The following is a 26984-nucleotide window of genomic DNA, read 5'->3' on the forward strand; positions in this document are numbered from 1 at the left end:
TCATCATTTGGCCTGATTTAAGGAATATGATGTGCAGCATTATACTCAGTGGTACAACTGATACTTTTGCACTAACCCCCATCAAAAAAAAGTCACAGAATCACAGCATGGTTCGGGTTGGAAGGGTCCCTTAAGGATTATTCATTTCCCTTTATGTTGGAGGCCCCAGAGCTGAATGCAGGGCTCCTGGTGGGGTCTCACAAGAGCAGAGCAGAGGGGTGTAATCACCTGCCTTGCCCTGCTGGTCAGGTTTCTTTTGATGCAGCCCAGGACAGGGTTGGCTTTCTGGGCTTCAAGTGCACATTGCCAGCTCACATTGAGCTTCTCACCAACCAACACCCCCAGGTCCTTCCATCAGGGCTGCTCTTACTCTCATTCTCCACTCAGCTTGTATTTGTACTTGGGATTGCCCCTGCCCAGGTGCACAGGTCCATATACACTCTTACAGTACCTGCTTCATAGGACGAAGGGAGCCGATGACTTTCCAGCCACTGTATTCACTCCAGTTGGAAATCTCACTGGGCTCCAGCAGAATCTGCTGTCCTAAAAAATTGCATCCTTCATATGCAATCCACCTGGATACAGAAAACAGAATGTGAAAGACTACATGTTAACTGTAACAAAACTAAACTGTGGGCTTATGTTCAGGACTGTGCTCTTGAAAGTCCCCAGACCTCCCCACAGCAGGGACACTATTAAAGCTGCATTACCATGCCCCAGAATAGCATCTGTTTTAGTGGTTTAGCTGTTTTCTGTCTAAATTAAGACTTGTTTGCCTACCTCAGACTTGTAGGCTCCTCCTTTCTTCCCCAAGCTTTTCCCACAAATTTGAGAATCTTTGCATTAACCTAGATGGGATTACTACAGGTTGCAGTGGGCATGGCATGCATTAGCAAACTGGGAAGCCACACGTCAGACAGCAGTACTAGCAGCTTTGCGTGGTTGCATATATTAATTATGAGATGATTTTGACCAGTGTTTTCTTTTATAATAACTAAAACTATAAAAAAAATCCACTTGTCTGGAATATAAAAATGCATAAAAAATATTTACTCCAAAACCCATAAATTGCTGTAACAGACTTTACTCTAGTGACATACCTGAACATGAACATGGCCAAAACATTTAACAGAATTAAGGTGCCAGCACATACAGATCCCTTTTATCTAGACATCTGCTCAGTAGTTACTGTGTTGCTGCTTACAAAGGCAGCCTCAGGATTATAGATCAGTTTTGTTTAAATCAATAGGACATTGTTGTGCAGACAGTGAACCTAAATGTTTGACTCATTAACTCATCGGAACACAAAGCAAACACTGTTTTCCCCAGTTACCTGTTCTACAGGTCAGCTGCCAAGAACTTGAGGGATGGCTGCACTCTGTTTGTTTTAAGTCAGTGAGAAAACATCCACAAACAGTGTTCACAGTACCTGTAATTTACTTTCCCCATTGCGCATAACTTGGAGAAGCAGCCAGCTAGCCTTGCTTAGGAGGCTGAGCCTCCATTTGACAACCACTAGGTGTTCCTTCTACTTCTAACTAACATGCTTCTGATTTTTTTCTTGTGATACTTTCTGAGAAGTCACTGAAAATTCATGAAAATTAATGTTTTCCTCGGGATATTAAACAGCCTCATTTGAAATCAGTTTCTGTTGCCAAAGCACATGTTATGCTGGTATTTGCTGACATTGACAAAGCTTATCTGGGCTCTCATGTGGACCAACAAGCCCCCACTATTCTGTCTTTCTCAGGCCCTGGAGCACCTCGGTCCCCAGCCCTTTTCAGCAAACCACAGCAGAGGCTTGTGCCATTTCTCACTGAGGTGATCAGTTGGCTCAGGAAGGATCTTTCCCGAGGATCAGCACAGCAGCAAGATGCCATCGCACAGACATAAATCTTACTTTGTCGTTTTCTTAAAGTTGACAGTAGGCTTCAGGGCAAGGAACCCAAACACCCTCTCGATCTGCCTTTCTGAACTCTTGGTTACAGATAAGGCAAACCAGCACTCTAGGACTGGAAGTCTCCCACAATCACCTGTCACACCCTCCGTCTTTAAGCTACCTACATGTATTTGCAGTGTAGGATGAGGACAGACTGTGGAGGTCTGTTTCCTGGGGAATGCCACGAGGAACTTGGAGAAAGCCCAGCCAAGCAACTTTTCATTCTGCCCTGACTCTTCACAGAGACAGGAACCAGCTAACCCAGCTGGGATGCTCAGAAACAAGCAGGAAGGTGGGGAAAGGGCTGGAACCTTGCACTTACTCTGCTGTGCTCTTCTACTATGTGGCCCTGAAGCTCTCACCCTTCCTTTACAGCCACATGCCTGATGAGATGGCAGAAAAAGCTCACAAAGAGATACTACCCCATAGGAAGCACTTTTTGGGGCACCACAAGACAACAGCAGCAGATATCACTCACTCTATGTATTTTCTGAATGGGCTCAGAACTGAAGTGGCATAGAAGCTAGGGACTAGAATGCAGAGTAAATTGGCAAAGCTCTGTGATGAAAGTGATACGGGCCCACTGCTACAGTCAATAGCTGCTGACTGTTGTTATAGAAAAGGAAGCTCAATTCTTAGCCAACGTTTCAAGAAAAAGCTTGTGTGAAATGTCTGAAAGAAAAAAACAGTCCACAAGCAGTGCTCTGGAGCATCAGCTAGGTTAGGCTTAGGCTTTGTACCAACCTCTAAGAATCAAGAGCAGCATGCAACAATGTTATCACATATCTATAGACGGGTTTTAACTTCTAGGAGGTAACAGACTCAATGAGTTTGCATAATTCATCGCAAGAATCACAACAGAGGTGTATGTAGGCAGAGAACAAACAGTCTACATGAATTCCTTGCTTAATTAGTTCAAATTTGGCATGATTCTGTGTCATCCCATAAGACCTCTGAAGACAATTACAGCTTTGTGTATGTGAATGCCATGAGAGAGGTGGGAAAAAGGTTAAAAATGAAGGCAGGAAGTGTGTCACATTTGAAGAACAGCAGTTTCCAGTCAGCCTCAGTTGCAAGACTCGGCAAGTTCTTTGTTCCTGCTGTCGAAGTGCAGGCCTGAAACTTGGCCAAGGCAGAATACTTGGGAGCTTCTCCAGAAGGTGAAAAGAGGAGAAGGGAAAGGTTGGAAGGTCATTTCCGCAGATGCACGATGGTTTTCACAGAAGAGGCTGGGTGTTTAATCAGTCATGGGGGGGTTAAACTAACAGCAGAAGCAAATTACTGCTCCAGCTGTCCCATCTGCCCCAAGCTTCTCTCACAAGTCACTGACTGTGGCAGCTAAACAGCTTGTCAAGCTTCACTGAACCACTGCAGTGGTTCATGTTAAATCACTTCAGTTTACAGCAGGTATTTTACAACCAGCTAATAAAGGCAGACTGAGTTTATTCTACCTGTCTTTGTGAGTCAGGAATCAAAACTGATTTACTCTTGGCTCCTGGCTTGAACAACAGGCTCTATTGTTCATTATGCATAGGGATAAAAGGATGGTTCTTAGCAGGGGAAAAATGCATCCCCTGCCCAGATTTCTTGTTCATTTCAGCTCTTGGTTCAAAAGGTGGATCTAGCATTCAACAACATTTTAGGATTTTGAAATGTCTTAAAATAACAGAATGTAAAATGCATCCTATGAAAAAAGGCAGCAATTGTGAGAAAACACATGCTCAGCATTAGCTCCTACAATATTAAGAATATTTCTTCCATACTCACAATCCACTTCTCACCCATACAGACTGAGTGTAAAAATGAAGGTCCTCATTCAAAACGGAATTGATGGGTTTGGTGAAGTGCAGCTCTCTGCCCTTGCAGCATTCCAGAGCAAACAGACTGATGGAGGGCTCGGCAAACACCTGGGAGGAGGATGAAAAAAGGCAAAGTTTTACTCAGAGTTAACTTCAGTTGTTAAGCCTGGTACACACATTTTGCCACTTCGATTTCACTTCTACATGCTTTTGGTTTAGATCATGCTCCCTCAGCGAATGTAGCAGCAAAAAAAAAAAAAAAAAAGTGCATCTACCAACAAAGCAAAAACAGCTGAAACATACTGGATTTATCAGTGGCTTTGTCATCAGAGTGTAGTTCCCCACTGATACAAGCCAGAGACTGAGTCACATGGAGATGCAGAGGCGCCTCTGTTCGCATTTGAAAAATCTCTCTGTGATCTGGTCTGTATTGTCAGGCCCTAGACTGCTTTTCAAAAATCCAGTTTATTTACTGCTGGAACAGGTTACGGGAGTAGTTTTCAGGGTGATCTGCAGATTGCTTCTACAGTAGTGAGGCAAATCTCATGTCTATTGCCGCAGACTTACATTAGCTATTCAGTGGTTTGTTCACTGAAAAAATCTTAGGGATCTGCAAATTGAAAAGGACTCAAGGCATCAAAACTATAAAGTTCTCAATGTTTTTAACAGACAGTTCTATTTTTCTTCTGACGACCATGAAAAATTAACATTATTAGTAACTGCTTCAATCTTGTGTAGAATTGCAACATTTTTCACTTTTGTTTTTCTCTACAGCTGAGACATTTCTTATGAAAGCAAATAAAAAGATCAGTTTGCATAAAATTGTGGTACAGCTGTAAGATCAGCAGAAAAGCAGAGGGGGAAAAGATTTAAATATAAAAAGTCTGTGCCTTAGTACAAGGAACACTTGTATGTTTTTTCAGCATTTTAAAGCTGAATTCTGAAATCATAAGCACTTGCAATTTATATCTTGATGCAGCTGGTAAAGGAAGAGGGAATAGGTCTAACTGCTCCAATTAGCAGCCTCTCCAGGGAAGCCACCTTGTTCTTAGAAGATGTTAACTGGAGATAGCCAGTGCAGTGCAAAAGGACGAATTTCTTTTGCAACAAAGGTATGGCCCCAGGTGCAATGAATGAAACAAAATCTTGAATTATACTTGATGAAGGTGCTGAGTAATTAAGAGAGCCTAACTTTCATGTTTGAAGAGGCACATGTGTTATAGTGCAGTATCTCTGAAGAGCTCAGTTGTGATTCAGCACTTACAAATTTACTGGCACTGACTCAGTGCACTTGGTATGTAGCTGGTTGTTCAAATCCTGCCTCAGAGAAATTGCTTTCCTCCACTGACCACTGCAGAGACAATGTAAGTCATGCTACACTCCATGGACTGGGAGTTTGATGAGACATTTTAAAGAAGAGTTTGGGATCGTCCACCTGTCGAGATTTTTTTAAAGCCCATTACACTCCTACAAAACTAATGCTACAGAACAGAAAGAGATTAAAACCCATCTTTGTCTTTATTTTGGAATGCCTGTTCTTCCCATCTGCCTTCTGGTATATGAAGTGGGTCAAATTTATGACGTGCTTAAAGGCTTACTTTGCAATCTAGACCGACAGATCTAGTGCAGGCAGCTACTTCTCGGTTCGCTTTGCTGAGCAAGGTGCGACCACCACGCTCCAAGTCTGCAAGAAGCCTACTCCCTTGGCTCCAGCTTTCACCTGAGTGGAGACCAGAAGCCGTGTCCAGAACAGGTCCAAAAGGGAGAATTTCCACAGGTGCACCAGAAGGCATGGGAAACACCATTTGGCATCCTTGCTGCTAGCCACTGCTACCGAAGCCTAACATTTATCTTGCTTTTTCCACTACAGTAGAGACTGGGATGCTGTGCTAGATGAACGAGTCCTCTGATCCAGCATATCCATTTATAAACCAAGCATCTGAACAGCAAACAGGTGGAGTCAATTAAAATGACTACAGGTCTCACATGGTTGAGACCTGTTTAAACTTTGATGGGCCTGCAAAAGCTGTCAGGTTTTTCAGAGTCCCAGTCTATCAGTACGCAGCAGACATCACATCTAGGACACACACACAGACAGCTGATCACAACAACTGATATCACCCTTTCCAGTGAGACCCAAAAGGACTTCACTGGTTTTGGTGCAAATGTGAAGCACATAAAAAAAAAAGAAAACAAAAAAACACATGCTGCTGTCTCAAGCACTGAAGCTCTCATATTTCCATAACCAAATATAGAGCAACGAGCTGATTACTCACTTTATATACACCATTTTACACCAACAGCTGGCAGCAGTGACTTGGCCTGGCTTTTTTCTCTGATTTTGTTTTCTTAGCTCCATGGAAACTATCAACAGTAAAAAACAAGGTTTTGAGCCTATGCTGTTACACTTCCTACAGAGACATCTTGCTTGCCACCTTCCTTGCAGGACGCTGTGGTGCATTTTCACCCGTTTTCAGGCTGAAGAGCCATCACCGATAGACAAGCTGATCAGCGTACTTCACCAAGGCCCAGTCCTGATGGACCACAGAAGAATGTGTATCTTCAAGGGCCAGAGGAAGGGCAGCCAGGCAGAGAATACAAGAGGGGATACCTCACAGCAAGGCACTAGTTTAGATGGACTCCAGTCCCCAGTTTTGAAAGGTGAGGTAAAGGCATCTACATTCACTCACAACTGGCAATTCAGTCCCACATCTAAGTTAGGATTACCTTGGCTTCCTTTCATAGTCATTTCAAGGAAAATACCTGAAATGACATCCTCTGGGGAACGCTTGCCAATTGCTAGAATGATAAAGCACTAAGAAATTAATTTAATTTGATCTTTGTGCATTAAGGAGCTAACTGCCTTGCTTACACCCACACCAATAGAGTTGAAGGTTTTGTTTTTACTGTTTTTAAGGCCAGTGTCAGTGTTCAGGGAGAAACTTGAAAATATTTAATATATTCAAGAGGACAGTGATTAAGGAAGGCTGTATTTACATAGTATTTTCATGGTAGAAGCACCCTTGTGAGCTTTTAAGAACAATGATATTCTTTACTTAACAGGTGTGGTAATCTACAGTTAATACACCCTATCGTGCAAGGAAAATGACAAATCTTTCTTCCCTCCCCACATTGTGATTTCAGAGGCTGAAAGTTAAGCCATTGAAATCAGCATGGTAAAAGTCTTTTGTTTAGTTCAGCTTGGACTTTCCCCTACATGACTTCCACCTTCACTTAATGGAGAGAAGCTGCGCACCACAAATTTTTCACAATTCAGAACAGAATCTTATACTTTTGCAGTTCAGAAAAAAACTTCAAAAGCAGCCCTGAAGCATTTGATACTAAACAATGTTCAGTGCAAGGTGAGCTTCCTTTCAAATGCCTTTTCTTTGCAGTGTAAGGCTTAGGTGCCTGGTTCATGGAAATAAAACAGTGTAGAGGTACAAACAAGTTAACCAAAAGGTGCTACAGCTGAAAAGCAAGTGCACGAGGGGATTTGCACATATACTTATAATAAAAATTATAGTTTTAGTTAAAGATAACACTGAGAAGGGCTCACACCCCCATAACATACTTCCACTTTTTTTTTTTTTTTTTTTTTTTTGGGCAAACATAGGTTTTGGAAATCTGAATGGGAAAACCCAATAAAGCCAAAGAAAGAAGTCCATAGGACTAAAATGTGACTCCAAACCCATCACGACAAGGGCTGGGACATTTCACCATTTGCGGCCCTGTTGACCTGCTGCAAACAGCCTTTGCCAGAGTCTTAACTGGAGGAGCTTCAATAGCTGTATTATAACATCCTTGGAAAAATCTTTATTTTTCACTCTTGGCTAGCTTATTACGTTCAACTGTCTTTGCTGAAGTTGTGCTCGACTAGCTACTCCCCTCGGTGTGGGAAGGATGCCTGGCTGAGGGAAATGAATGCAGTGCTGGAAGACAGGAACACCCACGGTCCAGCCCCAGCCACATCAGATGACTCATGACCTGGCCCTGGGAAACACTGATTGCTTTCTGTATCTGATTTTATTATTTACCTCACAGGAATGCTGGGAAGATAAGTTAACACCTGTATTTAACTTAAAGATAAGCAATATAGAAATACAGGAAGTATCGTGATTGATCAGAGGAAGAACGAGGAATGCCTCAGGAAAAAAAAAAAAAAAAAAAGAAGAAAGAAAAGGCATTGGACAACCTACAACCCACATCTCATTTTCGTTTTTAGCAAACAAATCTAGAATTCTGTTTGACAAGCTGTAAGACTGGTTTAATTTAAAGTTAAACCAGTTGAATCAAACTTCATCCTTAAAGGATGAAGTTAACATTTTAGAAGGAAAACTAATTGCCCACTGCAACAATTCCTGTTATCCATACAACACATCAAATATTATGGAGAGTTTAACGAAATAACATGCTTGAGAGAAGGCTGAACTAAAGCTGAACTCCACTTCGTAAGAACATCCTGTAAGCATCTCCATCCCCAAAACTTTTCAAGCAACAAACACTGGACAAAAGCCCTAATAAGTAACCACAGCCCTATAAATGTACCAGCTGATTTCATCCACTCTCTTGCCACCAGGGGAGCAGCCCATACTTTGCTTTTCTTGAATTCATGGCAGTGCGGGAGGCAAGTCTTTGTTGACGCAGGTATGGAAACCTGCACCTCTGCTGCAAATGCAGCAACCCTTAACCTGTGCTATGCTTTCACCTGCCTGTGCAGTGCCTATCAACAATAAATCCAGAAAATTTCATCAGCGAGCGCTTCTTTAAAAGATTTTGCATTTGTAGATGAAAAGAGACAATGAGAGGCAAGCTGTATGAATTTCAACATTCCTACTGCTGCTAAGTAGATATGTATTCTCCTACTGCAAGTGGTTTTTGAAATAACTGCCTGTTCACTTAAAGAAATGGGTAACAGTGAGATAGGACTTTTCAGCACTTTTTTCCCCATGATAAAATAATACATGAAAAAGACTGGACTTTTCAGAATAAAGCCTTTTCTGAAGAAATGAGACCATGTAACATATTATTTACCTTACAATCTAGATTAATACATGTACATGGGTACTGCAACACTGTTTTTCTTCACAGACTACTGAAAATAAAGGATATTATTTTTTTCATTATCAAGCTACAGAAATGCTTTGTTTCTTTTGTATAACCTCTTATTAACCTATAGCTTTAAAAAACAAACCAAACCAAAAATGCCACCCCAAAAAACCAAACAAACAAACAAACAAAAAAACTCCCAGAAGGACAAAACAGACCAGTCTGAGCAAAATGGAACAGCAGCGAAGAAAACTAACTGGTAGGACCTCCTAAATATTTAGTTTGAGTATTATATGACTCAGAGAAGAACGCTTTTCCCATCTTGGCTCACTGTAAACAATTCATTCTTGCCTTCCTCTCTGTCAGGAACAGGGAGGCAAATTCCAATTTCCCAGTTTAGTTTCAAGTATATCAAAACCACTTTTAGTTTGCAGTCAGTAAAATAGCTCAATCAGTCCAAGCCCAGAGAAAAGAAAAAAATAAACAGACTGATGACTGAAGAAGCACAGCCCAAGGACTACGGAATGCTTTCCCCACTCTCCTTATGAACCTGTATAACTTTGCTTTGCTATTTCCTGAACAAACGGTAGAGGAGATTGTTCTCAAAGGTGCGCTTACTTCCTCTATGATGCTAGTGCATAAAAGAAGAAATAACCAAGGTGGAACCACGTCAATCTGAATTTCATGAGAAATAGGGGACTCTGTGTGGAAGGGCTGGGGCAGCATGCCATATTTATATAGGAGCTCAGTTTTTCAGCAAAGAACCAATAAGGCATCCCTCCAAGAGCAAAAAGTTAGAGCAAAAGTTAGCCAAACTAAAATACTATCACAGTAAAGAAATCAGACTATCACTAGTCTGAGCCTGTTTTCCTATCCTAATTCGTTAAACTCATTTTGTGTTGCTCTGAAAGTTGTTTTATTTTATTTTATTTTATTTTAATTGGGCCAACTCAGTGATGTGGAATAACATTTTTTATTTTGTTATGCAATTCATCTCTTTAACAAGTGAACTATATTTCTGGTAATTTTCAAAATAAAAATCCAAAAGTTTACTTTTCTAAGAAAATAATTATCTTTTTTTTTTTTTTCTATTTAGAACTGTTTGCTGTATTTACAAATATTCTGCTTGCATCAAGACCTCATTTTCCTGTGAACAAACTATTTACTCAAATTCTTTCCTTTTCTTCAATTGTTTAATTTAAAGAAAAAATAATATCAAGGATTTGCAGAAGTTATTACCCTGTTTCATGTAGATTAAGGCTTTAGTCTTACCTCATACAGTCACAAAAATACCACTGACATCTTAGAGTGTTTTCCCATCAGCTTATAAAGGTATATACTGTGATTAAGTATGACAAATAAATAATTTCAGTCCTCCTTCCAAAATGGAGAGCTCAGGAATCTTGTGGCAGCTAACAACATCTAAAAAGGCCTCTCAAACTGTTGCATGTTTTAAGTGAATAGTCAATATGTTACACTGAAGGCATTCAAATGTGCTAGATGCTCAGAACAGCTAGGAGAACATTAAGGGCTTGTCATCAGGGTTACACATTCTCCTCATAGTCTGAGCTATTGAGCTTATAGAATCATAGATACACACCTTAGGTCTCAAACTGGGCTAGTATTTAAACCTGAACAATGGAAGGGGTTCCAATGTTACAACAGAATTCAATAATGCTATACAACAGTTCCACTTGGGAATACACTTGCTGCTCTCTTGAATGAGCTAACAGAAATATTTCGTAATAAAAAGGGCTCTGTTCCAAGAACAGTGCATGGCGGACAATGCACAGAATTAACTACGGCTGTTTCTGACCACTGACCAAACTTACTGCTGCGTGCTTAACATCACGTCTGTGCTAAACAATGCCTCTGAACACCGTCCTGCACCATTAGCACACACAATGTGTTAGGGGTCGATGAGTGCATTTCTATTTGTAAAGCAGGTGTGGCTCACTAGCATTTTACACTGCTAAATACCCGGACTTTGAGAAACACAAGGTCTCCGATTTGCAAGAAAGGAACTAGAACTAGAGGTGCTAGCTACATACAAGGCACAGGAAGATATGCATAAGCTTTCCATACTTGTCCTGCCAAACACATTTCTCCCAGGGCTTGGCCATTGGTAATCAAGAGCTGCCAGTAACTTTCTACTACACCAGACTGCCTGCTTACTTCCCTGTGAGACTACACATTAGGGAATTTGGATGAGACCTATCATTTTGTGTCAAAACTTCATTCTGATTTAGAAGAGCAGAACATAAAAGTCTACCACGAAAGGGAGATCTTTAATCTGAAAAACAGGCTCTCAGTAGGTGGAAAGCTATAGCCCCACTGACATCAATGCAGCTTGATCTGTGTAACCTAGCAAAAGGACCAGCTCTCAGCCTTGAGCTCTACATCCTTCCCACCAAGGTTTTTGGTGTTTTTTATTTTATAAAAAAAACATGTTCACAAACAGAAAAAAGGACTTAAATTCACAATTTACTTCAAGTACTAAGTAATCTTTACAGCCTACTTACATAAAAGCTACAGAAAAGGGCACCGTGCCACATGGACCGAAGTTGTACTCTGTGATCACGGAAGGAGGAAGACTCTTGGTGAAGTTGGTCAGTGCTGGAGAGAAGCGGACAGAGAAGGTATTTGCTTCTCTTTTAGTGACAGCATTATGGCCAGCTTATCTTTTGTGCTCTTGCATAGGAGCTTACTGAGAGATGGGACAAAGGCACAGACATGACAAGAAGATTCCAGAGGCATACGTCCTATGGGCAGAATTACAGCAAGATCTAAAAAAGCTAGATCTATCTTGTACTGGATGCATTCCTGTTCAATCTCTTGACCATAAAGGACCTTGTATCTCAGCTTACTGCTTGGTCACTTGACTTCTAGATTTTTGTTTGGGTAGTACAACCAACATGACCTGCGGGTCACATGAAGACTGTGTGCATGTGTAATAAGTACTTGCCTTGTGTATCAGGAGTCACTAAGAAAGAGGATGCCAGAACTGAGCTTTGGACTGAACTATCTGATGTGTCACACACAAATCACAGGCCACATGTGGTATATTATACCACTTTACTTATTGACCCATAATTTGAGATGCCGTTAGGAGGTAAAACCCTTTTTTTTTTAAAAAAAATAAACTGCAGAACAGTTAGTAAATTAAACAGAATAATGGCAAGTATATGCTAACATGTAATTTCAGTTTTCATATCTTGTGCGTACTTTGCTTTAAGAATGAACCTTGGCTGTAGGCCTAATAAAAGAAGCCCCATATGCTTAGACAGCATGTCAAGAAGTAACATCTCACTGTGTACTAAGCTTGCTGAGCTGCATTACAAAATTCAGTCAGAAAAACACCAAACAATGCAACTTGTATGAATGACAGCAACTTTCAGCCCAGAACACACAAGCATCCAAGAGTGTGTGCCTACAAGTGAATGTGTGCATGTGTGCACACAGCCTGACTTGTTCCAAACCCCAAAATCCCATAAGCCAAGAAAACAAACTTAATTCTTTTCCCTGAGTAGGAGTTTGTTTAACACAAGCACTTGCTTTAGACATCTGACTGGGAGAAGAGTTCCAAAGCATTATTATTTTCAATAATGTCCTTACGTATTCAATTGGCTTGAGGGATTTGATTGTAGCAGTTGGGCAGCCACAGGAAGTGAGGTCAACGTAGAGGCCTTCTTCCAGCACACAGTGATTGTCAGCAATTTCCCCTTGGTAATACAGGAGCCAACTGTAAGAATAATGTAGCAAAAAAAAAAAAAAAAAAAAAAAAAAAAAGATTAGCAGCTCTAGCTGCTTATTAACAGTACGTTTTTTCAAGATTTAATATTTGCTAAGGAAGCGAGGAATTAAAAAAATTTGTTTGTTCTTGTTAAGCTTTGAATGAAGGTGGCTTGAAAGGCTATGTGACAAACCAACCAAAACAGCAAAACCAAATCATGTGATGTAGAAATCTCAGACTCGAACAACACTAATGGAATGCAGATACCTCTCCTGCACGGAAGTTCTTACAGTCTGGAATAAATGCTAACAGGAGTTTAAAAAAAAGTCATAGTAACTGTCCACTTCCCACAGGGAAAGCCAAAGTATATTTTCCAAATCAACAGCAGGACAACACTTACTGAGCTATACTGCCAGACAAAGGGTCTAAGATGTGATGGAATATGATCAGAGTGTGTTATACACTTTTGACAATTTGAAATTTGAGAGTTATGCACTTTTGATGATCTTAAATAAAGTCACAGTAGGAAAAAAAATCATATTACTTAAAATGGTGGCATGTAAAACAACAGACTTACCATCCCCGAAGAACCTTAAAAGAACATGGTATGAATGATGTGAAATCAGAAACTTCTGCTGTGAAATCTATGCATGCTCCTTGGAAATGTGTATTACTGAAAGCTTTGAGCTACAAGAACAAAACAAAATAAAGCCAATGACTAGAAGGGAAATAAACTCATTGCTGTTAATGTAAACAGAGATAGCTGTGGTCTTATGTATCCATTCAATTCACAAAGATACAATAAATAGAATGAATTCTCAGGGATTCTTTTACATTTCCATAGCTGCTTTCTTCATTAGAAAGACTTTGTTTTTATCATCTCTGTTCCTGGTTTAGAAAGCTGATGCTAATGATGTTAATAACACTGTTATGGTGATGTTAATGCAGTGATATCATATGTAAGTTCAAATGCAGTAGAAGACCCAGATTGAAGAGAAGGCTAGGCCTGAAGGATATTCCATCTGAAGTACCCTTGAACTGCAGATAACTCTCAGTAATCCGGGGTTCAAAACAGGAAAGGAAAGCATTGGTCAAAAGATACAGGGCTACTATTGACTAAGTGCCTTGAAATCTTCTGTGACCACGGTGACTACAGGTAGTTTCTCATTCAAGAACCAGCAAGAGAATTTCTGGGGACAAGTGGGTGCAGCTTGGTAGATGCACCATCATTATATGAAGTTCACCTAATATAGTTTTACATGTCATGAAGAAGAACTTCCAGCCACATTGAGCAATATCCACAATAAAATGTTTTCAATTCACCCTGAAAAATGATACGATGGAAGGTACTGCAGTTAAAAAGGTTGAAATAATAATAATTAAAAAAAAAAAAGTATAATATAGCCTATGACTTATAGTGAAAGTCACTTAGAATTCTGTACCATTGGATTACCACCGTGTAACTGAAGTGAATTTCACTTTAAAGCCCGAAAGAGAGGCTGGAAAAGAATGCAAAATTTAACTTTATCAAGAGAACAGCTCATATTCTGTAATGGAAGAAAAACACTATAGCTTTCGCAAGAGCTATTTCCCCCTTTATGCCCCAAACTGGCCTAGCTTCCTGCCAAAGAAAAAACTCAAATGCTCTTGCCAGTACTGAGAGAGAAGGCCAAACACAAGAATTAGCAAATGATTTTATGGAAAAGTTCAGACTATGTTTTTAAAAGAAATGAATATATTTCTTGCCAAAGGAAAAAAAAAAAAAAAAAAAAAAAAAAAAAAAAACGAAAGAAAACAAACAAAAACACCAGGAAGGCTTAACCTGGCCTTGCATGATATAACTAAAAATTGAAGAAAACAGATCAGGTACAATATGATGGCTAAAGCACAACTATATTTTTTTCTGTAAATATAATTGCACTGCACTATCCCACCACATCTATTTAAGCTGTAACTATGTACTATTTTCTATGCACTATTTTCTATGCACATATCTTAAAGTCTTTTATAAAGGAATATATGCACATAGTCTTTCTTTCATAGGCCAGATGCTATGCATTTTAAAAATTACTTCTGCTATTAAAAAAGATCTGTGACTCATTTTTATTCAGAATACATCTAGTCATGAATGATGGTCTTCAGTTCACAAAAGCTAAGATGAAGTACGAACCCCTCAGTGACAGCATTACATATCTGCAATTAGTATCAAACGGCAGCTATCAGGATTTGATGTCACTTTATAAGATTTTGCTTCCTAAAAAGTCAACAGACAGAATGCTAGAAATTAAAACACGTTATCACTGCAGTTCTCTCTGTTTCCTAAATTGTTGAAGTCAACTGTTAATGAAAGAGGCTTTGTTCTTGCTGGACAAGACAAAGTTTTCTTTTTAAAAAATAAAATGATTGGCTTTTTAGAATTGATGATTTCAGTCATTCTTGCATCATCTGTACTTTGTTTATTATGGAGCCTGGCAGGAGTAAAAGGTCAGGGGAGTTACTGAAAGATTAAAGAAAATGTAGTTGTTTTTCCATTTCTGTATAACAACTAAAAACCAATGTGGAAAAAAGACACTCTCCCCTAGACAGTGAACACAGTTCCCTTAACTCAGACATATGGTTATTAAAGGTGGGAGAATATAGGCAGAATCATTCAAAATAACTGGTATATGGCTTATTCAAGGGTGAAGTACTTAGGATGCTTAAGTTCATATGCACCATGCTTTGAATTTCTCAACTAAGAGACTGTTACACACATGGAAACATTTCATTAACTTTGAATGGGAAAATGCTTATATTTATTTGAAACACTGTCCATTACTACTACTTATTCTTCTTATTGAATATATATATTATATATATACTTATTATGATTTTTTTCCTTACAAAAATTTACTCAAAATATTTCCCTTCCTAAAAGAACTGTAGCAATATGAATGATGTTCTTCCTTCCCTAGTTTTAGGGCAGAATCCTATTAAAATCAGGATTGTAATAAATCAGGACAGCATCTTTTTAAAATGGGATTCAGAATGGTACTAGAGAATAGAACAGGCAAAGCATAATCTGGTACAGACCAATATTTTTAGGTGACTGTGTATATACACACACAGACACACACACATGCAGATTTTTTGATACATCACTGGAAATCTGGAAGACAATAAATACAATTTACTGAGACTTCAGAGGTTTAAATTGATCTTAAAGGTCTGCAAAACTGCATTAAAGCACTTGAATACTTTTTTTGGAAATGCTGAAAAAGTAGAAGAGTTGAAGACAGAGAGAAAATTATTTTCAACTGGATCCCACTGGTTTAATCTGAGTCTCACTTTATCTTATTTTACCTAGTATCCTTTAGCAAGGCCTTACTGTTAATGTACTTGCAAGTCTTTGAATTTGGCCGCAAACCGCCTTATGAATAGGTCTGGCAGGAAATCAGTGTTTAAGACTAAAATAATACACCAATTATGTCTTCAGACAGGAAACATTTCCTGTAGTCCTAGGTTTATCATAAAATTGTAGAACTAGAGTACTTACAGAAAAAGAAGGGTGTGGTCAACCTGCTAAGTAACACAATGCATGCACTTCCCACGTGTGTATGGCTATTATACTCATTGAAGGAAGAGAGAACAAGATTACGTCCATATGACAAAATACTTAAGTTTTCTAAAACTGTCATTGAGTTCTAGAGTCCCTCTCTTTTCAAAAATGTCATGTTTCCCAAAATAATGTTTTCCAAATTTGCTTAATTAAAAGCACGTCATAAGGAGAGCAATATAACAACTTAAATAATCACCCATGCTAGCAACCCACTCCAGGACAGAAAAATCAAACCACAATTGCAGAAATGAAGGAGAGTCCTGTCAGGGAAGAACACTGTGGGAGACACAGACCATCCTTGGTGACGAGCACAAACATTTAGAGCTGGTTTTAGATATAGAAAGATACCACAAAGGTATGTTAATGGAAAGATACCACCAAAGGTATGTTAATGGAACACAACCTTGTAAGATAAAGACCAGAAGTGCCAACCCCCAGACTAACTTGTCCTGAAAACTGAAGTGAATTATAGGGACTACTTTTTTCTCTTTATAAATCGTCACTAAGGCAGACAGAACTTTCAGGGAAATTGTTAGAATGTATAATAGAAAAGAATTATCTCAAATTTGTTATAATCAAGATGTGTTCAATGAAGGTCCTATGTTACTAGGAGGAAAAGGAAAGCATGGAGTATGTGGGGCATGCTCCTACAAGAGCAGCTATACAACACTTGGAAGACTATGACAAGCAGAGCTACCAACATGTAAGACAAAAATCCCAACTTCCCCTGTTGATTGACCTGCTGATTTAAAGAGTGCAGTTCATTTTTTTTGTAGTTCATACTTTGCTATTCTTCACCTCATACATAAAGCAAGATAGTGACAAACCAGATGCAATAGAAAAGAATGGAAAGAATGTACACCACAAAGAAAAGGATGAATGCATGCAATAGAAAGTTTCGAGAAACAGGAAGGAAAGTATAGGAAAATAGCTAGCTAGAAAGATCCAAAGTCACTCAAAACCTACTGAAATGCTTGTGTTTTTAAGGACAGAACACTAAAGGGTATGATCTGGAATAAAACCAAGAACAGAACATTGGCAAACAGACTTTACACATTTACCAGCTTCCTCAAGCAATGCTCTACTATATGGAGATGATAATACTGAGATATTCATCTGAAGTAATGAAGCAAGAAATTCAGCACTACCTGTGTTTAATTATTAAATGTGGTTTAGTACTAGAGACTGTTATATAATGTCAACATACCCAATGTGGAGGTTCATTCGTTCCAAGAGGTTCCTGCAATAATAAATATATACACATGCATATGAACAAATAAAATTAACTACAATTAGTTTCCTATAACACATGTCAAGTTCCTGAAATCTGTAAGCTACAAATTCAAGAGCAGAGACACACACTTCCTATGCTCTCGGCACAATTCGCTTCCTCCATCCTCTGCCATCAGATGCCTAGAAGCTCATGACTAACTGTCTGGTTGTTCAGTCCTTTTCCACATAGAGAGCTTGCACAATTATTTAGTTCATGTAACTAATTAATTAGTTAACATGTCATGGATTAGAGTCCATGTAAATTTCTCTGTATTTATTTTAAGTGTATTTCATGAAAAAACACAAAATTCAAATAATATTGGTACACCTCTTTCAACACATGCTCTTCAAAATAAAGTTAAATGTTTGTTCATTTTCTGTTTTCAGTGCAGTACTATCATTTAGTATATACTCATTACTGAGGATTTTCTTTGCTTTGCATTAGGGCTTTGACAGTGCTGGCACTAATCCATTTGGTCAAGTTGCCCTACCTTGGATTTAATAACGGATTACAAATTTTTCCTCCTTTTATTTGCTATATACCTTATAAATATTTTAGTGGAAAACATGGAAAAAAAACACCACTACAGAGCTCTGTTATGCAATAATAATACAGGCCAGATAATGGGTATAAAAATACTTGAGAATTTATCAATTAGATGTTATATTTTACTATGTTTTAAGGCAAATAAATCTTTCCAGGTCAGGTTATTCTTTCCAAGAATGCAGTCTGCCAAAGGGAGGTTCTTCTTATAAAGTTTCCCTGGCAATTTTCTCATTAACAGATAGAAAGGTCCAGAATGTCCATTTCAGAAAAAGTAGGCCCAGTCTCCATCCTGAACAGATTCATTGTGTGTCATCCATAAGGGTCTTTAATTTATTTCCAAGTAAACAGACAAACTGATTAAACAACACAACCCAAATTACAAAGTTCTTGTATGCTCTGAACTTGACAGGTCTCCTTTCTTTTAAGCTTTCCCCTTAACAAGTTCTAGCAACTCACCAATTTAATAGGTCGAATTGACATTATGATTTTACTGGATCCTCCCCAGTCAAAGAAACACTTGTATTTTCCCTTCTCCAATACATATTGCTCTCCACAGAAATGTTTCTGCTGGTACGCAACCCATCTGGAAAATGGCACAAACAATAAACTGAAAACATCCTGTTTTCCTGTGTAGTTTAATGAATATACTAGCAAGTTGAACATTTTTCCCTGGAATTTTTCTTGAAAAGCTCATTTGACAGAGTAACATCAAATTCCACCTGAGGTGCTTACAGGTCACACACTTGATTAACTATTTTTACATTGCAAATGTAAACAATTTGACAAAGATTCCACTTTGGGTCTCTGCCTTCTATCAAATTTATATTCAGAAAAAAGATCATGCCTTACTTAGAGGGACAGAGAAAAGATATTTGATTGACAAGTTCTTCAATCTCTTTTAGCTCAATCTTTACCTTTTCCTCGTCCTCCCCCAAGACAAATCTTTCTTCCAACACTTCCAGTTGAATTTAAGAGAAATGGTGTAAGAAGAAAGAGAAATAAATGAGGAATTCTTGACAGGATGAGATAAAGCAAAAGCTTGCAATGGTTGCCAGTTCAGACTACTTCCACTCTACTATCCATGTTGCAATTAAAGAAGAAAGGAACCCTGTGTGAGACCAATGGCCCCATCTAGCCCTGCACATGTTCTTTAGTAGTTACATAAATAGGTAGAGGCAAGTTAGGGAGATGCCACTAATCTGGCCACTTTCCTTGGTACATTCCTCTATTAGTCCCCCATAAACTGAGACTGTTATATTAGGGATATTAGAGGACACCTCATTCCCTAGTCTATCATAATTACAAGCATACAATTTAGCACCATGTAAGCATTTTTTACATTACTCGTCCCTATTTTTATTAATATACATTTTTCTACGTTCCACCTGCCACCTTTTTGCCTGCTCAATTTTATGTGGTCCATCTGGAGGTCCTCACCATTAATGTGGCCCTTAACTGCTCATAAAAACTTAGTCTGTCATCTGTAGACTTGAAGAGTTTACTGCTTGCTTCTTTTCCCAGATTATCAAGTTTTCCTGAATAAATCATTAAATATATGATTGAATAAAACCAGATTCATCACCAGTGCTTGAGAAACCAACAACTCTTCTCCATTTTTAAAAGTGCCCAATGAACCCTATACTTTAGCCAGCTTTCAGTCTGTAACAGAACTTTTCTTCCAATTCCATACAACCTTATTTCTTTAACAAACTATACACCATTCTACTGTTCTCTCAAAGACTTGTCTACAGGACCATCTTTAATGTATGAGCATATCCATTTTCTCATAGAATACCAGAAGTTTAGTGAGGCAGGACTTGACTTTACAGAAGCCACATTAAGTCCTTCCCTACAGACTGTGATTAACCATGCATTCCATGATCTTACAGATTTTCCCATTTTACTATGGCCTGAAGCCAGACTCATTAGTCTGTAGGTCCCAGGGAGCCCCTCCTAAGCCATTTTTGGAGATGGAGTTAAGATGGCAGTCTACCAGACCTGTAGCACAGTGGCTGTTTCCAACAACAAGGTATGCACGCTGGCCAGCAGTCGGTAGCCTTGCAACACTCCTCTGCTTATCCTTCATGTAAATTTCTGTAATGTCTGCTGTATCAGAGCTGCCATTTGATGCCAAGCAAGCAAGATTCCAGTTCCCCCCACAGTATTTTTTAGGCTTCTGGCACTGGGATAGAAGTACTTGTAAGCTTTGTCCTTGCTTCATCACTTAATACTTCATATACCTGTCAACAGACATTGCAGACGGTCTAATTTACCTTCCTTATTTATTGCAATTGTGCTGTTTACTTTTGTCCTGGACTTCACATAAGCACACTGAACATTAATGAAGTCCACCCTGTAGGTTTCATCAGCCTGAAACAGATACTCTTCAACACCTGTTGGTTTGACCCCTAGCTTTTAATTTAAATAATTATCTAAAAAGTATTTTAATTTTTAGTGCCTACAGCCTGACTTTATCATGATTAAGGCACAACACATCCTTTTTGTACAGGCTCCACCTGTCCCATAAGGTATCCCAGTTCTTAACATACCTAAAATCCCTCTTCCATATGATAATGCTCTGTATTATTGCCGAAGTGTTTGTGTTACATAACTACAGCCTGCGTAGTTTCTGGAGGATTGTCACAATCCTTCTCTAGTAACTAGAGTGCCCAGATTCAAATCAAGGTGTAGGCATAAGGCTTAGAGAAAACATTAAGACATTTTCTTCATTTACCAAGGGAACAGAGAGAAATATTGTTCTCCCTCAACTATTCACCACCTGTACCATGTGAAATATGTTCTGTCAAAATATGCACTCCAAAACAGATCTGCACAAAAATACTTAATACTTCCATTCATAGATTTCAGTAGACTTACACTCCACTCCTCACAAGAATCGACCTTGTTTCTGGGCCAAATCCAGCCTGCTCCAGATCAGGAATTTCTTCATTGATGATGTCCAGTGTTTTCCCGTCTTCATCCTCAGACTGAAAAAGTGCCACCGATGACTCTATGAAATCCTAAGAGGCAACACAGGAGTTAGAAGATAGGTTGCCAAAACTCATGACACTTCACAACATAAAACATTTTGGAAAAGAGCTGTAGACAACATTTTATAAAACAATGAAGGGGTGTACATCCCTTAAATGAATCTTTAAGGAGGACTGGAGAACAAGTCCTACGAGGAGCGGCTGAGGGAGCTGGGCTTGTTCAGCCTGGAGAAAAGGAGGCTCAGGGGCAACCTTATCGCTCTCTACAGGTACCTTAAAGGAGGCTGTAGCGAGGTGGGGGTTGGTCTATTCTCCCATGTGCCTGGTGACAGGACGAGGGGGAATGGGCTAAAGTTGCGCCAGGGGAGTTTTAGGTTGGATCTTAGGAAGAACTTCTTTACCGAAAGGGTTGTTAGACACTGGAACAGGCTGCCCAGGGAAGTGGTGGAGTCACCATCCCTGGAGGTCTTTAAAAGACGTTTAGATGTAGAGCTTAGGGATACGGTTTAGTGGGGACTGTTAGTGTTAGGTCAGAGGTTGGACTCGATGATCTGTGGTTCTGTGACTTTGGCATTGAAGAATGCAGCTGGAAGCCTGTCAATCTGGTTTGTCCTTCAGTGGTTTCCACTTTAGAGAGGAAGAACATGCTGCCCCTGACCACCACCCTTTTCTTAACAAGAATGACTGAGTGCAAAGATGCCTGCCTGGGCAAAAGAATGCTTGGGGACCAAGCATTCATCATCCAACAGCTTCACAAATGACAACTCCAATCATTACCATCACTACAGCCTTTTACTTCAAGTTCTCCATCTTCCCATGTTCAAGGCAATAATGGAGAGGATAAGACCGGGTAACATTTGGGAAGGTACAGATCACCTTTTCAGCACAAAGGGTTTATGGATTTTAGAGACATTCACTGCATGACTGATCTCTACAGCAATAAAGTAAATATCATACTGAATTATCATATTCTGTCCTATATAGCTGTGTGACACTGCTTTATGATTTCAGCCAGCATAACGTCTTAACCACTCAGCAGTTGTAAGCACACAGCTCAGCCACTGCTTGTGAACATGGAAAACAACAATCACAGAATGGCCTGGTTGGAAGGGACCTCAAAGATCACCTACTTCCAACCTCCCTGCCATGGGCAGGTGTACCACCCACTAGATCAGGCTGCTCAGAGACTCATCTAACTTGGTCTTGAACACCTCCAGGGATGGGGATCCACAACCTTTCTGAGCAACCTGTTCCAGAGCCTCACCACCCTTTGAGTGAAGAATTTCCTCGAGCCTCTAATCTAAATCTCCCCTCTTTTCCATTCACTTACTTTCTTTAAAATTTAACAAGAGCATGAACTCAATTCCACTTCAGTGTTTCTGATACATTCTGCAATGTTGTAATAAGTTGCAAATAAGTAAGTTTTGCAAACAGAAGAAAAGGCTGTCAAGCAAATGCAGTAGCCAACACAGATTCACAAAACATATGAGGACACCCTCGTAAGAATTATTACATTAAATACTTGCTGATGTAGCACTTAAACTACCATGCAGAGAACAGTATGCTGAAGGCTACACACTGACAAAACCAGACTTACAAGAATCAAAAAAACACTTAAAAATTAAGGCCAGACCAAGCATGCAGCCAGATTCATTTGGTCAGGTGAATCTGACCAGACTTTTTAAAGAAGATCATGCCTTTTTGCAGGATTCAATCATAACCAAAACCAATTTAGAATGAACACTTAAGGTGGAATGACCTCTTTGCATTGTTTACAGTACACTAAAAAGTGACAGAGCAACTTGTGTACAACTGGTTTTCCTATTATATTGACCACCTACTTCTTTTATTTAAGAAGCTCCAAGTACTTCAGGTATACACTAGAAATTAAAGTATCATTTTTGGTAAAATCATCAACTGCAATTTCAGGCTACTTTTTAGAAAAAAAGAAAAATACTAGTGCAGTTGTAGTGACAATAGAAAATGGCTAACTTAACAGTCCTAAAGCAAGAATCTTATATGAGTTCCTGAAAAGCTATTTAGATCAAACATGCGCATAATTTCTTTACATTTAAAATGCTGATAATATGTCCACAAGTCTAATCAAAAACACGTTTCAAATACAGTCATCTTTTTTTCCTCCCTAAATTTTCACAGCAGTTTCTCACATAGTAAGCAATATGAGAATACTTTAAAATGAACTTCCAAGACAAGGCCAACCACTTTAGACCTGAAAACATCATGACAAACACAGGCATACCACAAATTAACAGATTCTCTCATTTGACCCTGGAAAAAACAGCAAATGCAAGCAGTTCCCCATATCACCATGCAGTACAAACTGCCGCCCTCCCTCAGGAACATGCCCTGCATTTGACTCCAGCGTTCCAACGTAGCTGCTGATAGCAGAGCTGGCAGCATACTGGAAAATACAACTCTACACGAGCTTCCTACCTCTTCTTTCAAAACACTACCAAATCCCTACATGACAGCTTGTGACAGGTTACAACAGAAATATTTGAGACAGACCCAAACTGAAATATCTTAGAGCATATCTACGTGCATGTGCATCTTTACCAGTGGGTAGGGAGGGGTGAAATCCACAATCCCTCTTTTGTGTGCAATGAAGAAACCTTTCTGATTAGTCAAGAGATTAAACTCACGTCTCAGCTCCACTGCTCTAGCTGGTATGAGTGGAGGCTTGGATTAACACACAGAAATATGGCTTGGATATTCCTGGTGCTAATAAGCTCTCAGGGAACCTGTCATGCTGACTGTCGTGGCACAGAAACACCTGAAGAGCTTTGCATAGCCACATTTAACAGAGCCGGTACTGACACAGGCTAATGAGGCACGCCGTACCCAGCCTGGCTGTACATAGCCATTTACGTGCTCCTGCACCATGCTCCCTGCTCTGGGAGCATAGCACAGAGACCTGTGCCCTGACTGCCTGCAGCTGACTCAGGTACACAGGGCTCATTAGCTGGGGCTCCGGGCCGTGTGAACTGGGTTAAATTGTTTTCAGGCCTGGGCTAGGCTTAAAGCCAACACAGTCCAGGTCATCTGGTGTGATGCCTGAGGGAAACCGTCTAGCTGGATGCGCTCCTGCATGAGATGACACTGGTGAGTACCTGTGGAAAGTACAGTCAGTCCCCAGCCCCGCTCCCTGTTGTAAGACCATGAATAACGCAACACAGCTACATGTCACAAATTCCTTCATCTTCTGCAGACATTCTTGAATTCATCTGACTAAAACAGAATTTCCAGGAAAAAATAATAAATATCTGCTATGTGGGAACAACTCTGCTGAGTCTTAGACCACTGTAGGCTTCACCACACTCCTCTTCACAGCACTGCTGAAATATAGAGATGAACTTGTATGCTCCTTGTGCAGCAAGGGGCCTGAGGCACAGACAGCTGTTTTTGCATTTTTGCCCAAGTCCCCTCTAAAAAAAGAGTTTGGTAGTAAAATGTGTTTACAATCCTGACCTTAAATAGCATACACAAAGTCACAAAGGGAACATATGGCATGCCTGAACACTGACCTATGTTTGAAAGTGGAGGTCAATCTGTTGGTCGAGCAGAATAAAATGGCACTGCCGTCAGTTGTTTTATTGGTTCCAAATACAAACTACCTTATTTTTTTTTTTTTAAAGTTAGTTATGCTACAATCTGAGGAAAAGCATGACTTATACTTCTACTATCAATACTTACATATTGATATAAATGTACGCCTATTTAAATGATATATGTTGTTACATGAATGTGATTGATACATGTTTTCAAAATGTTAGGGGCTTCAGCAACCTGACTCTTTTAGGCTTTTGTCAAATTAAATCAAAGAATCACTGAATATCCTGAGTTGGAAGGGACCCACAAAGATCATAGAGCCCAACTCCTGGCTCCACACAGGATCACCTAAAAATCAAACTGTATCTGAGAGCATTGTCCAAATGCTTCTTGAACTCTATAGCAGGCTCGGTGCTGTGATGACTGCCCTGGGGAGCCTGTCCCAGTGCCCAACCACCCTCTTGGTGAAGAACCTTTTCCTAAGATCCAACCTGATCTTCCCCTCTCACAGCTTCATGCCATTCTGTATCACTGTCCCCAGAGAGCAGAGCTCAGCGCCTGCCCCTCCGCTCCCCTCGTGAGGGAGCTGCAGGCCACCATGAGGCCTCCCCTCAGCCTGCTCTCCTCTGAGCTGAACAAACCAAGGGACCTCAGCTGAAAAATAAACCTGAAAATAAATTATTTAGAAGGGAATATATTTCTTCAATTCATTGCATTCTCCCATCTTTATACCCCCACTCCTCCCCTCCCAAAAAAACAACCAACCAAAAAAAAAAAAAAATAAATAGATAAAAAAAATCCAAAGTGACTGTTGCATTAGTTCGCTCTAAGTGCCTATCTTCAACTTTCACAAAGCTCCTGGCTCAGGAATATCACATCACATCTGGAAGACCGGGTAACATCAGAGTAAGCAATTTAATTCTCAAAAGGAGCCACTCTTTGCAGCTGCATTCAAAGAGCAGGAATACTCACAAAGCTCCTTTTATTATCAGTCAAAGAAACAAACAAAAGACATACAAAAAAACAACCAACAACCCAACAACAAAAAAGACAAAAGACAAAAACAACCAACCAAATCAACCCCCCACTAAATGAAATAGTAAGGAAATTCTAATCCCATGTTTCTACATCACTGGAAAGTCTAACATTACTTCCAGTGCTGGACTCTGATATAGTTTTTATTATTTCAGCGTTGTCCCCACTAAACACATTTTAGTAGAATGGATTTTTTCCACTTGATTATTCTTGTTGCCAAAATTTTCTGGCACAAAAATCACAGAGACAGAGGGTAATATTTAAAGGCTCACAACAGCTGCTATGTTGAAAAACTATTTTATATTTTAATAAGGAACTACACTGTACACTTACCAATGTTAAACTTAAAATAAAAAATCTATTCTAGAGATTTGAACAGCTTAAAGTGCAGAAGTGAGTTACTTTGAAAATCTGGCAGGGGAACAAGGAATTCTGCATGATACATTATTTCATGAACTTTAGAAAAGCTATTCAAAACCTGCTTCCACTTTACAACATATACAGTCCAGTCTAAATTTCAGCAAGTAAGAAAATGAGAGTGAACTTGGACAACCGATGGAATGACCAAACACACGACACCTCTACCGTAAAGGAAGAATAACCGTCTTTATGTATAGAGCTGTGAATCATTTGTATGAAATTCATAAAAGTACTTACAGCCTGAAGAAACCGGAAAGACAGGAGGACGCTGTCAGTTCCCCCCCATGAGTGCCTGTCTTCATAATCTCCCTCCTCCAGCAAATACTGACGGCCTTTGTAGCGTTCCTTATCATAAGCAACCCATCTACAGTAACCACACAACAAAATAAAGAGAAATAACTAAAAGGAATACAACTCCACACATGATTTTTTGTAACAAATAAAAGGGGAAATGAACATCCTAAGAACGCTAAGATGAGCATCACAGACTCCACTAAAAAACAAAGCAAGATTTGTTGGAAATCACAACACACAACCAAGCGCTCTTTGTGGATCAAAATTCTGCCATGTGATTGTTTCTCCAACAACAGTTTATTTGTGTAATGCTACTTGATGTATCTCTCCTCAGTCAGCCATATTCTTAATACCAATATTCAGTACTAAATAGAGGCTAACACATCTAGCAGCCAAAACACTGTAAGGCACCAATTGCCAATGATACAACCCAGCAGAAAATCTCTTCCATGTCTTCATGAATGAGAAGATCCTACCCTTGCTGGAGTTTGTGATAATATTCAGGAATTTCAGCAGAGGAAGGTTTCACCCACTTATACTGTTTCCTGCTCTAGTCTACGAATAGACAAATGAATTGAATATATACAATACATTGTGTATAGAACATATTTAAATACTAAGGGAATAAAACTCTTAAAATTATTTTGAACAAAACAGATAATCAATTAAAATAAGGTGTTTCTATACCATTTTTGAAAGTGGAACTTAATTTGAAAAAATGCCTCTCCTCCCCAATTT

General features: G+C 39.4%; 1 protein-coding gene across 1 annotated transcript in view; it reads right to left on the reverse strand.

Moving 5' to 3' along the window:
- The window catches only part of CRYBG3 (crystallin beta-gamma domain containing 3), a 93259-nt gene that overhangs the window by 6321 nt on the left and 59954 nt on the right, over positions 1–26984 (reverse strand). The window contains exons 12-19 of the mRNA XM_084507106.1: positions 26190–26316; positions 20815–20957; positions 18394–18520; positions 17326–17358; positions 13098–13207; positions 12403–12529; positions 3707–3846; positions 452–575 (exon numbers count right to left, since the gene is read on the reverse strand). Coding sequence (XP_084363232.1) covers positions 452–575; positions 3707–3846; positions 12403–12529; positions 13098–13207; positions 17326–17358; positions 18394–18520; positions 20815–20957; positions 26190–26316 — 931 coding nt within the window. The remainder of the gene's footprint in view (positions 1–451; positions 576–3706; positions 3847–12402; positions 12530–13097; positions 13208–17325; positions 17359–18393; positions 18521–20814; positions 20958–26189; positions 26317–26984) is intronic.

Source organism: Aythya ferina (genome assembly GCF_964211825.1).
Source record: "Aythya ferina genome assembly, chromosome: 1".
Classification (NCBI taxonomy): domain Eukaryota; kingdom Metazoa; phylum Chordata; class Aves; order Anseriformes; family Anatidae; genus Aythya; species Aythya ferina.